Below are 13222 nucleotides of genomic sequence, written 5' to 3' on the forward strand. Positions count from 1 at the left end.
TCGCCGGGGCCGTTACTTACCTTCCCGCTCACAACACCCGCCGCCGCCATGTTTCCTTCGCGTGCCTGTGATGACGTAGCAGCGCCTCACGTGTCTCTCGGATTCACAACATCCGTCAAAACTAGGCTGATATCCGGGCGGGAAAGGGGCGGGGAGTGGAGGGAACAGCACAGAGCGAAGGGGCGGGTAGAAGAAAAGCCTGGCGCATGCGTACTCAGTGGATCACGGGCCGCTAGGGTGGGGTCTCTGGTGCATACTGCGCATGCGCCAATTTTCCCCCAAGGAGGGAAGCTAAATTAAAGTGTGTTTGGCTTTTCGTTTTCTTGGGGACGAGACTTTGAGCCACTCACAGGCCACTTCTGTTTGGTATGATGGCAAGAACATATATTAGGAGCCAGTAAACGTGGTCCTGGCTTTGTGGCCATAGGTAAGTCACACCTTCAGCCTCTTTCTCATCTGAAAATCGGGATAGTAAGACTGTGGCGAAGATTAAAGGACTCCCAGCCCTCTATCCGAGCACCCACACAGAGACTTTCCCCTTCTGTTTGTGAAGTTTCTGAATTTGAGTCTGATTACTGCAACTCACACATGACCTTGAGTAAGGTATTTTGATAGGAATGCGATAATACCACGCCCTCGTTGCTCCGGAGTCCAGAGCACATAGCTCATAGCTCCTACACAGTTACTTAATAGCTGTGTGACTTGAAACAAGTTTCTGAATTCATCCAAGCTTCAGTATGTAAAATGATTACCCATGGAGTGGTTGTAGGGATCTCATGGGTCAGTGCATGTGTGTCAAGATGATTTGTTGAGATATTAAGATACTGTTTTGTTCTCAGGGCTGCAAAAGAATGCGGGGGGTGGGGGGGTAGAGAGGAGTAGAATGCCAGAGGGTGACCCCAAAGATCTGGGACTTTCCTTGCCCCAGGGCGGAATAAATGGCCCCTTTGTGTCAAAACATCTGTACCCACTGAGGTGATTTTCTCTCCGAACAATGGCGAGAGGCTGGAGACTTTACAGGTTGGTTAAGTGGCAACCAAAGGGAGTAACAAAAAAGGAGGATTGAAAGTTCTGTGAATATCAGGAACCAAATGTGTAAGGGAAGTGGCAAGACCTTCCAAGGGAATAGATTTGTAGTATCCATTAGGGAGGCTGCACACTAGGCATCAGAGATTCCAATCACGGCCAAGACCCCATGTCCAAGCTTGGCATTGAATTAGCAAAGCAAGTCACCATCAAAGGATAAATGAGCTGGGGAAGTGAGCGTATTAGTTACCAGCCCTGAGTGAAGACGAGGCCTTCCCAAAAGAACTGGATTGAGTAAGACCCCTAGAACCTTCATACAATCCTAGGTATGGTGTGTAGATCCTTAATAGTGACCCACATTAAACTTTCCACCAGCTCAAAGTAATTGGGTGTGGTTAGAGGAATTTTTTAACAGACATTTCTTACACCCTGTGTTTTGGAGAAAAGTTGAAGCCCTAGTACACTGCCTGGAATAGAACACTCAATAAATGGCAGCTATTATTTATATAATAAGTTTGGGAACTAAAGCTTTCTCACTGTAAACTTGGCATCCTAGTTTCACCTGCTGCCTCCATGTTTTAAAGCCTCATCCTTCAGATGCCCCTTAAATGCTGGCATTGACTACCCATGGGCTATCCTTGGGCTTCTTTTACTTTTTTCCAAGCACATTCCTAGACCATTATCTTTATATATTCTGACATCATCACCTCCTATGTGCTAATGACTGAAATATCTCCAGCCCAAGTCTCTCCTAAAATTTAGGGCCTACACCTGTTGCCTGCTGGACCTTTTTACTTGAATGACCCATCACACCTCAAAAAATCCTAAATCTTTGCTCCTCAAAATATAGTCTGCAGACCAGCAGCATCTGGAAGCTTGTTAGAAATGCAGAATCTCACATTGGGGCGGGTATGTGTTGTAATGAGCACTGGGTATTATAAACGATTAATGAATCACAGACCTGTACCCCTGAAACAAATAATACATTATATGTTAATTAATTTAAAAAGAGATAAAAAAAGAAATGCAGAATCTCAGGTCCCACCCCAGAACTACTGAATCAAAAGTTGCATTTTAACAAGATCTCCAGGTGATTTTTGTGCATGTTAAACTTTGAGAAGCAGTCTTAAATTTTGCTTTTGTTCTCTGAAATTTACTACCATTTGCTGAATTAGAGATGCAGACAGAGCACAATTTCTCCAGGAAAGTGTTGCTATCATGTTACCCAGTTCTGGGTAACTCATGGCATGAGTTTTCTGGAGAACTCATGGCAAACATCCCCACTGTGTCTCTCCTTCCTATCCCCACTACCACTCTTACAGTTGAGGTCTCTGGTTACCCCTGGTTTGCATCTTAATTCATTCCCTTGCTTTCTGCTTCATCTTCCCCCTAATAATTCATAACCCCACCAAATTTGTCTTCCCAAAGCATAAATGTGATCATGTGAACTCCCTGCTTAAAATCCCTTAATGGCTTTACATCTCTTCAAGGAAAGAGTCCAAATTCTCCAGCATAACATATAAGGCCCTTCATAAACTGTTCTTGCCTATTATTTTAGCTTTATCTCCCAACCTTACCCACTCAGACCCAAGTTGCCAACCATAGCCAAATACCTGCTGTTCCCTGAATATACCATGCTGTGTCCCAAGATCCCTTGAACTGCAGCAGATTGGCTTGGCTTGGATCCCTAAACCAATCACTGTGTCCCAAAATATATAGATGTTCTAATTGGCCAGATTTGACTCATATGCCTACAGCTCCAGTCAAGTACAGAGAATGACAGGAAGGGTAATTCCCAGAGAAAAATCAGGAACCATTCTAGAAAAAAGGGGAGTGGTTGCTGGGCAGGCCAAAGCAGACATTAATTACAGAGGATCCATCTTTGCACTCCCATGGTATCACACTGTAAAATACCTGGTTTACTGACCTGCCTTCCTTTCCCTGCTAGGTTGTGAACTAATGGAAGGTAGGAACTACACTTTTCATTGCTATGATCATCACTCTTGGCACAAATGCCTGACCCATAGCAGATACTAAATAAAGGTTTGTTTAACAAATTAAATCAGTTCTTTACAAAGGCACAGTTAGGCTTTACATTCAAAAGGAAAGAGACCATTTTCCTTTTTCAGTGATATCCTCTATATGCAAAGGGAAGAAACAAGGTCAGGATTTCAGTGTAGTTTGTTTCATGTTTTAGTTTTTTACTATATTAGAAGAGAAAATCATAGTACACTTACACGAAACAAATGGACAGGTTTTTAAAAGCATGCATATAAATGTAAATAAAGTAATGGGGCTCCCTGTAACTTAAAATAATTACTGTTTTCATGGGAGTAAGTAATTTTATAGTTCCTGAGTTCACTCCTGTGAACTATATAGTCATTCGCTAATTATAACTTACCACTCAAAAAGTTACCTGATGTAAAAGAATCTGAGTATCCTAAAGCAACTTTAGACCTGGGCAGAACTTTAGCATTCGTCTCCCCATGTTTTTCATTTGAAGAAATTGAGTCTCTTAAGAGATTAATGATTTGCCAAATCACAAGCTGCTTTATAGCTGAATTAGACTTCATTACTGATACATGTCTTAGTCAGCTGTGCCACACTATCAGCTGAAAGTGATTACTCCCCTCTGTGAACTACATTTAATTACCCATTCAGTTTGATTCCCTCTCACCTCAGTTTCTGACCAAACTATTTGTCTTTCAGAGCTTATCCCATGTCACACATCATCTGTTAAGACTTCTCAACTTTGCCACTACTTATTGACCTCTACGTTTCCTGAATTCTTAGAACAGTCAGACTAAAGAGGCGCCTGGGTGGCTCAGTTGGTTAAGCGACTACCTCCGGCTCAGGTCCTAGGATCGAACCCCACATCGGGCTCCCCCTGCTCTGCGGGGAGCCTGCTTCTCCCTCTGCCTCTGCCTGCCACTCCCCCTGCTTGTGCTCTCTCTGTCAAATAAGTAAATAAAATCTTTAAAAATAAATAAATAAATACCACCGAATTGTACACTTAAACAGTGGCTGAAATGGTAAATTTTATCGCAATTTTTAAATAATTGGAAAAAATAGAGGAAAATATTCAGAATGTAGGGTTAGGCAGAATTCTTAGACTTGACATCAAAATCATAATCCATAAAGGAAAAGTGGATAGATGAGACTTTATCAAAGTTAAAAACTTTTGCTCTCCAGGTTGAAAAGGATGAAAAAAACAAGCTATAGACTAGGGTAAAACATTTGCAAACCACAAACCCAACAAAGGACTAGTACCTAACTTTTATAAGCAACTCCCAAAACTCAACATTTAAAAAATCCAATTAGAAAATGGGTAAAAGAAATTGCATTAATTTTCCATTGCTTTTTTTTTTTTTAAGATTTTATTTATTTACTCATGAAAGACAGAGAGAGAGGCAGAGGGAGACGCAGGTTCCCAAGGAGCAGGGAGCCCGACGCGGGACTTGATCCCAGGACCCCGGGATCATGACCCGAGCCGAAGGCAGACACCCAACCATCTGAGCCACCCAGGCGCCCCATTGCTGCTCTAAAAAATTATTAGAGATTTAGTTCCTGGAAAAAACACATCAGATGTCAACCACAGGTCTCATTGGCTTAAGATCAGGGTGTCAACAGGACTGTATTCCTTTCTAGAGGCTTTAGAGGAGATTCTATTTCTATGGTGTAAACCCTGACAGTTGGGTTGTTTTTTCTTTTCTCTTTCTTCTTTTTGTAATGCAGGTGCTTGACTTAAGCTTTGACTGCAGAGGCATCCACTGCAAAGAAACATCCTCTTCAGTGATGACTATTTCAAAGAAACACATTGCCAGCCACAGGACTAGATGAAGACCCAGGTTACCTCCCTGCACTGAGTTTCCTTTGTTTTAGAGATCTTGGTTGATTTTAATAAGTGACCATTTGGGCCACTTGTTTTTTTTTTTGTCTTCCTGCACTTTAAATTCCTACTGTTACGTTTTATTTATTTATTTTTAAAGATTTTATTTATTTGACAGAGAAACACAGCGAGAGAGGGAACACAAGCAGGGGGAGCGGGAGAGGGAGAGGGAGAAGCAGGCTTCCCGCCCAGCAGGGAGCCCGATGTGGGGCTTGATCCCAGGACCCTGGGATCATGACCTGAGCCGAAAGGCAGACGCTTAACGACTCAGCCACCCAGGTGCCCCATACTGTTATGTTTTAAATTTACTACTAAGGAGTGTGCCTGGAAAACCCTAGACCCTCACCCTTGATACCAGGGTATCAAAGACCAAACTTCTTGCCATATTTCTGCTCTTTCATTTGCAGAATGTTGTCTTTTGTCTTAAAAATTTTCACTCAGTCTCAGGATGGCTACAGCAGCCCCGTTAATACATCCTTCTACAAAAACATGCAAAGGCCAGAAGAGATAAATTTCCTTTCATGGGTTCCTTTTGTAAGACTAATGAAAAGTCCTCAGGATTCATTTTCTCAAATCTTATTGGCCAAAATTGCATCTCATTCTCATTCCTAAATTAGTATGGCTCTGGGAATGTAGTAGGGCCCTGAAGTATATTTACTCAATACTAGAGAGCAGTTAGCAAAGAAGAAGGGAAAGATGCTTATCGGGTAGACAGCCTCTATGTATGCAACACCATTGTAGAGTTGGAATTGGAAAAGTTTGTTTCATCCTTAATGCAATTGAAAAGTAATAGCTTTAGTTATCTTTAAGGCTACTATCATTTGCCCATGAATGACTATACCAACTTCCTTGTACTTCCTGCCTAAAGTATTGTTCTCTTCTAGTCATTTCTTCACAGTGAAGCACAGTGATATCTTTTTCTTTTCCAAATAACAATGTAATTATCCCATTAAAATCATTCACTAATTTTTCATCCACATCGATGAGGTGAAAGCCAGGCCCCTTCCTTAACTCCTCAGCCTATTTTCTATCACTTCCTGCAGAACTTTATACTCTAATGACCCCAAACTATGGTTCTCTGAACTCCTTGCTATTTCTTCCTTTGCTTATGAAGCCCTTGTAGCCTGGCATGCCCTTGCTTTCCATTTCCAAACCTACCCATTTCAACCAGGAAATGTCTCCTCATCCTTTTAAGAATCAGCCAGGACATCAAATCTGGAAGACTTCTCCACGATTCTTCATAGTAGTGATAGTCAGGAGTCTCTATGAATAGAATTATAGGAGTGAGGTTGAAAAGCAAAGAGCTACTGAAACACAAACAAAAACTCCAAATCTGAGGCATGGCTATATGGAGAGAGTTTTTGAATAATCGTCAATTGTTTGTATCTCAGTGACAGCCTATTTATACCATATTTCTTCTCTGGTGCTATGATGCTTTGGAAATGAAAGATTTACTAGGCAAATAATAACAAATAGCTTCCCAAACTGCTGATCATTCATAAAATGTTACCATTTATCTCTGAATCATAACAGAGCTAACTATTGAAATGCAGTTATTGTTGAAGCCTGAGGAAGTATTCTTGTTTTCTTCTATCAAGGCACATATTACCCAATATCAAGTATTTCCTTCTCAGTTTCATTGCTTACCCAGTCACATTTTTCTCTACTTTAGTATGTCATGAAACTATGTTAAATGCTTTTTTTTCTTTTTTACTATTTATAAAATGAAGAAAACAGGAAATTTATAAGCTACTTGGGAAGAAAAGGGATTATCAATGTAACAATCATTTAAAATTATATTAGCATGAATCTGCAACATTTCTCTTTCATACTCTGATAAGGCTAATGGAAAACAAAACTAGCAAATTCAAATATTTGCATAAACTGAAAACTTGAAAATAACAGTTGTTGCCATCTAACTACTCCATCCAAAATTTGAGAGGTATGTTTCTGTATAAAAGCTATTTAAGCATCGTATGTGAACATTTCCTACATAACAGCATATGCATGTATAGTAAGTGTACTTTCCCTTACTTCATGCCCCCAACCTTGAGTCAGTATTAAATATTAAGACATATGGTATACATGGGACCTAATTCAGTTAGCCAATAGATTCAAGAATCATACCTTCTAATCCTGTTACTAAAATTTAAGAATATTTTGGAGTGAATTTTTTTTTTTTAATTTGACAGAGAGAGAGACAGCGAGAGAGGGAACACAAGCAGAGGAGAGTGGGAGAGGGAGAAGCAGGCTTCCCGCTGAGCAGGGAGCCTAATACGGGGCTCCATCCCAGGACCCCGGGGTCATGACTTGAGCTGAAGGCAGAAGTTTAACGACTGAGCCACCCAGGCGCCCCTGGAGTGAATGTTTTAAGTGAACTATTTGATTTCCTTATTTGTAAGGGCATAAAGAATACAAGAGAAAAAACAAAAAGCCCTAAGGATCTACAGTATAGATTCTACACTAAATGCCAATGTCCTAAGACTGTATAAAGAATTCCATTCTCTACATTGGGCAATTTGTACTGTCTGAAATTTTATATTGCTTTTCTTCCCTCTTGCTAGAAACGTTTTTACTGAAATTGGATTCCCTTTTGGCAATGGAGGGTGGTAAAGAATATGGTATCTGGAGACAGTTTTGGGTCAATCCTTACCCACAATACGACAGGGCAAGTGGTTTAATCTGAAATTTGTTTCCTCAACCCGTCAGTGGTTTAATCTTTAAATGTTATGGCATACAAGTTCCTGAACTTGTGTTCCTATGGGTCAGAAGCTTGGCAACTTAACTGGGAGAGCCACCAGACACCACACAAACCAGCAGGAAGTCCAAACTAGAAATCTGTATGAATTGCTGGAGGCCAACCATAGACCAACTCCAGAGTATGAAGCTCCTAAGGCTATAGCCCTGGGGCCAGGGAATAGGGGGAGTTCCTACCTTCCACTGAATTTTCCCCCTGGAAACCCTGCCAGATTGCCATAATGTCAGATGATGAGAAGAATCCAGAGAAAGCACCCCCTCTCCACAACACTAGCTCTATATCACTTTCAAAATCATCAAATAATCAGAATATATATATATTTTTATAATCAGAATATTTTAAAGAGGCATCTGGGTGGCTCAGTTGGTTAAGCGTCTGCCTTTGGCTTGGGTCATGATCCCAGCATCCTGGGATGCAGCTCACTTTGGGCTCCCTGATCAGCAGAGAGTCCGCTTCTCCCCCGACCCTGCTCTCCCCGCCCCTCTCCCTGCTAGTGTTGTCTCTCTCTCTCTCAAGTAAATAAAACCTTTTTTTAAAAAACAATATTTTAAAGACATGCCTGGTAATTCTGTCTAATCTTTTATGAGGAAAATCAAGAAATTCAAGCCACAAACCTTTACTCCATTTATTCTATACAAATAAAGATAAATATTTTACTTGAAGGGTGGGATATCAGTAAGAATTTTTAAATTGACTTTGTTCTCTTCCTTTAAAATGTAGATATTCAAAATGTAGATCATTTGGTTAAGCATCTGCCTTCGGCTCAGGTCATGATCCCAGGGTCCTGGGATCGAGTCCCTCATCAGGCTCCTTGCTCAGCAGGGAGCCTGCTTCTCTCTCTCCCTCTGCCTGTCGCTCCCACGCTTGTGCTCTCACTCTCGCTCTCTCTCTGAAAAATAAATAAATGAAATCTTTAAAAAAATGTAGATATTCACTAATTCTACATTTTCAAGATTTTATTTTTATTTGAGAGTGAGAATGAGCAAAAGAGAGAGAGCATGAGCGGGGAGGAGGAGAGGGAGGGGGAGAAGTAGACTCCCTGCTGAGCAGGGAGCCTGGTACTGGACTCCAGGATCATGATCTGAGCCAAAGGCAGATGCTTAACCAACTGAACCACCCAGGCGCCCCTCACTAATTCTACATTTTCTTAGTGCTTACTGTGTCAGTACACTGTGCTAAGAACTATGGGAATCAAGAACACATGGGAGAAGCTCTAAAGAGGAACATCTAGGAATGGACTCAAGAAAAGTTCTACCACGTAACTGTTGTTTAACCGTTGACAAATCAACCAATCTCTAAATTAGGGATTTCAGTAAAATCCAGGGATGGAGGTAAATGATTTCTCCATCATTGTGGTAGATTGCAAAAATGGCCACACTTATCCATCCCTTCCTATATGCCTACCTCTTTGCAAGGTGATTTTATATTTCCTTAAATCAAGAGGTGAAATAAAGTTCCTTACCCCTTGGACCTGAGCTATCCTTGTGGCTTTGGCAAAGAATGAAGAGCACCATAATTTTTTTGTATATATAGAGAGACTTTTTAAAAAGAAGGAATTAGGGGTGCCTGGGTGGCTCAGTCCTTAAGTGTCTGCCTTCGGCTCAGGTCATGATCCCAGGGTCCTGGGATCGAGCCCCACATCAGGCTCCCTGCTTTGCAGGAAGCCTGCTTCTCCCTCTCCCACTCTCCCCGCCCCTTGCTTGTGTTCCCTCTCTTGCTGTCTCTCTGTCAAATAAATAAAATCTTTAAAAAAAATTAAAAATTAAAATAAAAAGAAGGAATTAATCCTTCTGAATGCCCCAAAACATCACAGACCTGTTACTAAAGCAAAGCTATTAATTAGAAGTTATTTCAGTAAGAGACAGATGAATGGATAAATAAGATGTGGTATACACACACACACACACACACACACACACACACACACACACACACACACTGGAATATTATGCAGCCATCAAAAAAACCAAAATCTTGCCATTTGCAACGATGTGGATGGAACTAGAAGGTATTATGCTAACTGAAATAAGTCAATCAGAGAAAGACAAGTATCATACGATCTCACTGATATGAGGAATTTGAGAAACAAGACAGACGAGCATAGGGGAAAGGAGGGAAAAATTAAACAAGATGAAACCAGAGAGGGAGACAAACCATAAGAGACTCTTCATCTCAGGAAACAGGGTTGCTGCAGTGGTGGGGGGAGGGAGGGATGGGGTGGCTGGGTGAAGGACATTGGGGAGGGTGTGTGCTATGGTGAGTGCTGTGAATTATGTAAGACTGATGAATCACAGACCTGTACCCCTGAAACAAATAATACATTATATGTTAATAAAAAAGTAAACAACAACAAAAAAGATGTTATTTCAGTAAGAGAGAACACTACCTGGCTGAATCTTAGCAATGTATCAGAAAGGGGAAGTCAGAAATGGAATACTGATTGAGTTTTGGATTCTGAGTTCAAGTGGTTTAAGATGGGTCTTTCAAGGCAAGGAGATGACTGGGATCAGGCAAATATGTGTTATAATTACTTAAAATTTGGTGACAAAGAAAGAGGATCTTGAAGTGACTTTTGTTGTCATTTGTTGCAAGTGTAAATTGTTGTGGATACCTGCAAGCTAATTATGGAAGTGAATAGTCTACTGTCTCAGATAAATCGATCTGTGGGAATTTTCTAAAGAACTGAAATTAATTACTGTTTATAGTAACATCCATTCCAGGCAAAATTTCCGTGAACAACCATCTAAGTCAAGTTGACCTAGGTGGTCTACAGTCTTACCTAAATCATATTGTCACACATATTCTCAATTTTTAGTGCATTTCAATTTTATGGGCATAAAATTATTGATAATATTTTTCTTTCAATTTTATGGGCATAAAATTATTGATAATATTTTTCTTATCTTTTACATTTCTAATGTAACTATAGTTATGTTTTCTTTCTCATTCATGATATTGCTTAGGTGTGCTTTCCTCTTTCCTTGAAAATTTTTCACATGTTTTCTATTTTAAGATTTTCATAGAATCAATTTCTGAACTTATTTTTTTCTCTTTATTGTATCTTAGCTTTCTCTTTCATTGAATTCTGCTCTTATTATTTCCTTCCTTCTGCCTTCTGTTTTCTTGGAATTTTATTCTATTGTTCCTTTTCTAATTTAAGTGAAATCTTTATCTTATTTTTCAGCCTTCCTTCTTCTCTAATACAAACTTTAAATGTATAAAATGCCAAAAGGACCACTTCTCTGCATCCCACAGGTTTTGGTATGTAGCATTTTCACTTATCATTCAATTCTAAGTATTTTTTAGTTTTCAATATGATTTCTTCTTTGACCCATAAGCTATTTTACATGTGTTTTTAAGTGTTTTATATTCTTGGGGGTTTTATTTATATTTTTACTTCCTTCTAGCATTAGTGACATATAATTGACATATAACATTGTGTATGTTTAAGATGTACAACATACTGATTTGATACAATATATATTGCAAAATGATTACCGCAGTAGCATTAAATAATACTTCCATCACCTCACAGAATTACCATTTCTATTTGTAGTGAGAACATTCAAGATCTACCCTCTTAGCCACCTTTTTAAGTATATAACATTGTATTATTAACTATAACTACCATGTTATACATTAGATTCACAGAACTTATTCATTATAAGTCATAATTGGAAGTTTGTACCCTTTGACCAACATCCCATTTCCCCCAACATCCAGTCCTTGGCAACCACCGTCCATCTACAGGTTAATGGATAAATAAAATGTAGCATATACGTATATTTACATATGTAACACACACACAATATAAAATTGTTCAGCCATGATAAAGAAGGAAATGTTGCCATTTGTGATAACATGGATGGAACTTGAGGACATTATGCTAAGTGAAATAAGCCAGAGAAAGACAAATACTGTATGATTATCACTTATATGTGGAATCTAGCTGAACTCTTAGAGACATTTTTTTTTTTTTTTACAGTAATAGAAGAAAATTCTAAAATTCATATGGAAGCACAGAAGACCACATGTAACCAAATCAATCTTGAGAAAGAACAACAAAACTGGAGGCTTGGGGCACCTGGGTGGCTCAGTAGGTTAAGCATCTGCCCTCGGCTCAGGCCATGATCCCAGGGTCCTGGGATGGAGCCCCACGTTGGGCTCCCTGTTCAGCGGGAGAGTCTGCTTCTCCCCTTCCTTCTGCCCCTTACTCCCATTCATACTTTCTCTCTCTCTCTCTTGCTCACTGTCTCAAATAAATAAAATTAAAAAAAAAAAACTGGAGGCTTTATACTCTGATTTCAAAATATATTATAAAGCTACAGTAATCAAAACAGTATGGTACTATTAACATAAAGATAGTCATATAGACCAGTAGAACAGAATAGAGAGTTCAGAAACAAATCACCACATATAAGGTCAACTCATCTTCAACAAGGGCCCCCAAGAAAACACAATTGAGAAACTGTAGTTTCTTAAACATACAGTGATGGAAAACTGGATATCCACATGCAAAAGAATGACATTGGACTCTTACCTTACACCATACACAAAAATCAATTCAAAATGAATTAAAGACTTTAGATGTAAGACCCCAAACTAAAATTTCTAGAAGAACACATAGGGGAAGAGCTTCATGGCATTGATCTTGGCAATGGCTTTTATGGATATGACATCAAAAGCATAGGCAATATAAACAAAAATAAGTGGGACTACATCAAAGTAAAAGGCTTGTGAACAGCAATAGCAATAACAGAGTGAAAAGGCAGCCTATGAAATGGAAGAAAATATTTGCAAGTCATATATCTGAAAAGGGGTTAATCTCCAAAATCTCCAAGGAAGTACTAGAACGCAATAGTGAAAGAACTATTAACTATTAATTAAAAATGGTCTAAGAACTTGACCACAACTATATGGCCAATTAATCTTAGACAAGGCAGGAAAGAATATCCAATGGGAAAAAGACAGTCTCTTCAACATATGGTGTTGGGAAAACTAGACCACTTTCTTACACCATATACAAAAATCAATTCAAAATGGATTAAAGACCTAAATATGAAACCTAAAACCATAAAAATCTTAGAAGAGAACACAGGCAGTAACCTCTTTGATATCAGCCATAGCAGCTTTTTTCTAGATATGTCTCTTGAGGCAAGGAAAACAAAAGCAAAACTAAACTATTGAGACTACATCAAAATAAAAAGCTTCTGCACAGCAAAGGAAACAATCAACAAAACTAAAAGGCAACCTATGGAATGGGAGAAGATATTTTCAAATGACATATCTGATAAAGGGTTAGTATTCAAAATATATAAAGAACTTATGCAACACCAAAAAAAATTAAATAAACCAATTAAAAAATGGACAGAAGGCATGAACAGACATTTCTCCAAAGAAGACATTGAGATGGCCAACAGACACAAAAAATGCTCATCATCACCTAGACCATCAGGGAAATGCAAATCAAAACTACAATGAGATATCACCTCACACCTGTTAGAATGGCTAAAATCAACAACACAAGAAACAAGTGTTTGGGGTAGATG

At 39.2% G+C, this 13222-nt stretch overlaps 1 protein-coding gene and 1 long non-coding RNA gene across 4 annotated transcripts in view; one reads left to right on the forward strand and one right to left on the reverse strand.

Annotated features, from left to right (window-relative positions):
• Positions 1-6163, reverse strand: part of TBC1D15 (TBC1 domain family member 15) — an 89389-nt gene extending 83226 nt beyond the window's left edge. The window contains exon 1 of one of the 3 annotated variants that reach the window (XM_027591769.2): positions 6074-6163. Coding sequence is in view for 2 of the 3 variants with exons in the window: in XM_027591768.2 (XP_027447569.1) it covers positions 21-50 (30 nt within the window). In the remaining variant the exon portion in view is untranslated. Of the gene's footprint in view, positions 1-20; positions 228-6073 lie in introns of those variants that run through there. The other 2 variants (XM_027591768.2, XM_027591767.2) reach the window with 2 other exon arrangements.
• On the forward strand, positions 261-11837 carry LOC113921326. The gene is made up of 4 exons (XR_003519641.2): positions 261-427; positions 4762-4874; positions 10858-10934; positions 11659-11837. It is a non-coding gene; the product is annotated as an uncharacterized LOC113921326 (long non-coding RNA).
• The last annotated feature ends 1385 nt before the right edge of the window (positions 11838-13222 follow it).

This window comes from Zalophus californianus, chromosome 9 (genome assembly GCF_009762305.2).
Source record: "Zalophus californianus isolate mZalCal1 chromosome 9, mZalCal1.pri.v2, whole genome shotgun sequence".
NCBI classification, from domain to species: Eukaryota; Metazoa; Chordata; class Mammalia; order Carnivora; family Otariidae; genus Zalophus; species Zalophus californianus.